This window comes from Penaeus chinensis, chromosome 13 (genome assembly GCF_019202785.1).
Source record: "Penaeus chinensis breed Huanghai No. 1 chromosome 13, ASM1920278v2, whole genome shotgun sequence".
NCBI lineage: Eukaryota > Metazoa > Arthropoda > Malacostraca > Decapoda > Penaeidae > Penaeus > Penaeus chinensis.
In genome coordinates, this window is record NC_061831.1 from 8,644,938 (window position 1) to 8,649,937 (window position 5,000).

General features: G+C 38.5%; 2 protein-coding genes across 2 annotated transcripts in view; one reads left to right on the forward strand and one right to left on the reverse strand.

The window, feature by feature from the left end:
• The window catches only part of LOC125031510 (MAP7 domain-containing protein 1-like), a 25,086-nt gene extending 20,831 nt beyond the window's left edge, over positions 1–4,255 (forward strand). The window contains exons 3-5 of the mRNA XM_047622378.1: positions 96–590; positions 902–992; positions 3,079–4,255. Coding sequence (XP_047478334.1) covers positions 96–590; positions 902–992; positions 3,079–3,831 — 1,339 coding nt within the window. The 3' untranslated portion in view covers positions 3,832–4,255. The remainder of the gene's footprint in view (positions 1–95; positions 591–901; positions 993–3,078) is intronic.
• Positions 4,256–4,400: 145 nt separating this feature from the next.
• Positions 4,401–5,000, reverse strand: part of LOC125031512 (ATP synthase mitochondrial F1 complex assembly factor 1-like) — a 10,473-nt gene continuing 9,873 nt past the window's right edge. The window contains exon 8 of the mRNA XM_047622379.1: positions 4,401–4,657. Coding sequence (XP_047478335.1) covers positions 4,475–4,657 — 183 coding nt within the window. The 3' untranslated portion in view covers positions 4,401–4,474. The remainder of the gene's footprint in view (positions 4,658–5,000) is intronic.

A 5,000-nucleotide genomic window follows, 5' to 3' on the forward strand; every position in this document is an offset into this window, starting at 1 on the left:
AGAGAGAGGGAAGAGAGAGAGAGAAGAGAGAGAGAAAGAGAGAGAGAATATATAATGGAATATATAAAAATTAATCGAAAATTTTCTCTTTCCAGTGTCCCAAGAAGGAGATCTCGCCCAAAGCTCCGTCTGAGGCCCAAGTTCAGACCTGGCCCCTTCACAACCGAACCTACAACCACAACCACAACTACGAGCACAAACACAACCTCTACTCCAGCTCCCGTTGTGGAAGTTGAAGAGCCTACAACCACAAGCCCAGTGACAGAAGATATTGAGACTACCCCAATGGCTGTAGTTCCTCCCTCTCCTCCTCCCCCACCTCCTTCCACTGAGGATGAGGTCATGACAACTATTGCTCCATTACCAGTGATCACTGAAGCCACGACAACAGCACCTCCCCCACCTTCCACTCCTGAAACCACAACTACTACCACAACTACAAGTACGACTACGACCACAACCACAACCACAACCACAACACCGCCTCCCCCACCCCCTCCCCCAGTCACAGAAGCCGAGGCCTCCTCCCCCATCCCTGAGGATTTAGCCGTCACTGAGAGCTTAAGGCAAACAAGGAGAGGGTCTTCAAGGTAAGAATGTAATAGAAGATTTGCAGTTCATGGTTGTTTATCTTTGTTTACGAAAGGAAGAGGATAAAGAATTGGTGCATTTCATAAAACTACTTTAAGGAATACAATTACTGAAATGTAAGATATCAAAGCATGTGTAACTGTGCTTGCCAATTCAATCAGAAGAGTTTGTATGCATGGTTTTTGATAGTCTTTTTTTCATAAAACTATTGATGCTCCACACACACACACACACACACACACAGACACACACACACAATGAATGCCTAACCAAATGTAAACAAAATTATTTATGCAAATTTTTCTTTCAGATATAAGGCACCACAGCCTCCTTCCCATCCAATTGTTGAAACCACCACAGCATCAGGCGTTAACATATTTGCTCCACCTCTATCAGAATCGGTAAGAACCAGGACTAGGAAAAATCAAAGGAAAAGCACAAATGACGTAACTAATCCACCAGTCACTGTTGCTCCAACAACCGAAGCTAGCAGCAAAGTCAGACGGCCATACTATGGGGGAGCGTCAGACATCAAACGTGTAGGAGGAGAGGTTGTAATTACAGAGATAGGGACCATTGAGGACACACCCACTGATGAGGTGAACGCCATTCTTAGTGGGCTTGGTAGTCGAAGGCGAGGTCTGGGTCGTCCTCAGCCCAAGAATAAAAATATAAGAACTACAACAAGGGCTCCAGTTGTCGTAGCTGATGATTATTATGATGATGAATATTACTATTACGATTACTAGAGTCGTACTCTTACCCAAGTGCCAATATAAATACAAAATATAATGCTGAGTTTAGAATAGTTTTTTTATAAGTAAGATTTCGTTAGTAGGTTACACACACCACCAGTTAATTAAGATATGTGAGAACTCTGGATGAATGTTAGTAATCTCACAGATGTATAGTCTCAGGCTAATTGCATATTATTTTTTATATCACACATAAATAAACAAATTGTGAGTCTCAGACAGAATTAGGGAATACCAAGATATTTGCACTTACTTTTCTTTTCCATCATACTATATATTTAATACTGAGCCATGACCTTTTTCTTTTGCTAGGACCAACTGCTTAAATTCACAACTCTTTTTAACACTACTCTGGCATTATCAGGTGTATGTGCCATGATAACACTGCCATACTACCCCAACGTGTGTGCTGTGTTAGAAAAAATCCTCCATTTTGGAAAAAAAGGCATTAAAAACAGGACTCCTTAAAATGATTCCTTTTTTGTTTAAGTCTTACCAACCTGTTCAACTGTGCTAATTCCTTTCAGTTTAATTTCTAGTCCCATTAGACTTGCAAAATGTATGTAGTAAAATGTATGGATCAAGTCTCTGATGGTGATGCCAGTGCTGTTTGGGATTGTTTCCTGCATGTATTTGTATGTAGTGGATACATCCTTTGCATTCCTATTTATGGTGTTTTACTTCAGTTATACTGGAGTTATATCCTATGTGAAAGTAAATGTCTGGGCATTGTTAATAGAATTTCCTTTTTCTTTGTAATTTACCTTCTCTCTTTTTTCTCCTTAAGCTTGAGTCTGTATATATTGGATACCATGCATCCTAGCATTGCTTTAGAGCTTAGGGTATTGCACTAATATATACACATATTCTTCTGTAAAAAAAAAAATCTACTTTCTTAGCTGAATTTCATTATGAAGCATGATCAAAGTCTGTGTTATTCCTCTCTACTAAACCCTAGTATATCTTTAAAAAGCTGTGAGACAGTTTTCCTTGTGGTGCTATAGAACTGTCTGTTGAGTGGATCAGTGTATTTGCCAAATCTTAGGAGCATTAGTAGTTACTTTATGCATGTTCTTTAGAAGTAAACATGTTTATATTTGTATATTCATTCATAAATTCAGAAGTAAAAAAAATATGCAACTTGTGATAGATATTATTTTCATTTCAAAAAGTGCAAATAGGTATTAGATTTAAAACGAGTTATGAATATTGAAAAATATATGATGTATCATATCAAGAAACAGTGAAATCTCTCATTAAAATCTGAGAAAAAAAACATATAGTTTGCTTGTTGCAATGGAAGTATAAAACTATACATATCACCTTTTACATTTAACTATTAACAGTTATTAATCATGCAATTCAAACATCAGCATCTTCACTGTCTCAGTGATAAGGATAAAATTCCAGTAATTGTTCTGAAATATTTATTTATCATAATACTTGAAGTGTCATTCTTAAAGAAAGTAACAAGAAACGCAATGAGAGATTTCTACTTGTGAATGCTTATTTTTTTTCTTACAATTAACCTATGTGATAATAAGCGGCATTTTTTTCAAATAAAGATCATTGTATAATGTTCTTGGGACTTTGAATTTTACCTATATAAATGTTGAATGTTTATTATTTCATTCATCATCAACAATCATCCCTCCATATTCATTCAAGAATATTTGCCCACTAATTCACCCTCTCAAAAAATCTATCAATAACTCCATTTCCATCAAACTAGGGAGAGACAAGCAGTTCCCCTCACTCTGACTCTGCCAACAATGCCTCTGTGGGAGGACCAAATACTGAGACAACACAAAGACCTCTTACAGCAATGGAAATCTGGCAGCTGGCCTTTGATAAGGAACTGGAAGCCAGGGCAAGAGAGGAAGAAGCTCGGGCAGAAGAGCTCAAGCGGAGAGAACTTGAACTCCAGGCTCGAGCAAGGGAAGAAGAGGCACGCGCAGAAGAACTGAAGCGCAGGGAGCTGGAGCTGCAGGCAAGAGAGAGAGAAGAGGTGGCAAGAGCTGAGGAGCTCAAGCAAAGGGAGTTAGATCTCCAAGCCAGGACCGAGGAAGAGGTGGCACGTGAAGAGGAGCTCAAGCGGAGGGTGTTAGAGCTTCAGGCTCGAGCAAGAGAAGAGGAGCGTCGCGAAGAGGACCTGAAGCAGAGGAAATTTGAACTCCACACCAGAGCTTTAGAAGAAGTGGCACGTGAAGAGGAAATGAAGAGGAGGGAGCTTGAACTACTGGCCTTAGAAGATGTGTCCCCACATGAAGAAGTACTGAAGGAAACAGAACCTGATATCAGAGAAAGCTCACTTTTAGTCAGATCAAGAAATGGCAAGGTCTCCCTTGTGCACGAACCAGTGCAAACGACAGAAGAACCTATAAATGAAAATGACCGTGTGCAGAGAGCAAGGAACAGGGCAAACAATTTCAGAAGACGTGTCAGACCTGGAGGAAGAACTTATGATGATATTACTAGGCAATAAAAAAAATATTTAAACACTGTCAATACATATATAAATGAATAAATAAATAAATGCATATATATATATATATATATATATATATATATAAATATATATATATATATATATATATATATATATATATATATATATATATATATATAAGATAAGCTTATTTAGTTTGCTTTTGTGCTTTGATTTAGTATGAGTGTGTAAATAGTGTGTCTATTTCCTTATGTATGTTCTGCTCTTTATACAAATGTCTGTTTCGTATTTCACTTCTTGGGATGTACTGAGAATTATTTAATATTTTCAAATAAGTTTACAGGTTGCAACATATTTCTTTTCCTTTTGACAGGTTCTAGCATTAAAGTTCCAAAGCTGTTTACTTGATTTTAAAAAATCTAATGTTCAGCTCCTTTGGCAATAAATCCTATTTTAAATAGAAATTGATTTATTGAGTAAGTCTATTTCATCTGACAAAACCTGCAGCAACTGAATATTCAGACTTTACTATATTCATATCCATAAAATACTAATAATTCACTTGATCTACAGCATACTTAAAAAAACAAGGAACCACAAAAGGCTTTTTGTAGCCAACTCTCATATTTATTTACAACTTTAGTACATAAAAAAAAATTCCCCCCGGAGTTCTACCTATTTACTTCTTGTCCTCTGAAGCTAATGCACTGAGGTCAATCTTTTCTAGTTGCTCAATAAGATCCATGTGTTTAAATTCTTCCGGCTTTTTGTGGAACTTCTCCAACAGTGCGGCCTTCTCTGTGTCTGCTCCGTTGTAGTACAGCTGTAATTGGTTTACTAGATTCTGTGCCTCGAATGCATTCTGTCAAAAAGGAGGAAATCATATAGATCTTCATGAATGAGAGGGAGGGAGAGGGAAGAAAGAAGGAAGGAAGTGAGGGAGGGAGGAAGAGAGAGAGAAGGGGAGAGAGAGGGAGAAGGAGAGAGAGAGGGAGAAGGAGAGAGAGAGGGAGAAGGAGAGAGAGAGGGAGAAGGAGAGAGAGAGGGAGAAGGAGAGAGAGAGGGAGAAGGAGAGAGAGAGGGAGAAGGAGAGAGAGAGGGAGAAGGAGAGAGAGAGGGAGAAGGAGAGAGAGAGGGAGAAGGAGAGAGAGAGGGAGAAGGAGAGAGAGAGGGAGAAGGAGAGAGAGAGGGAGAAGGAGAGAGAG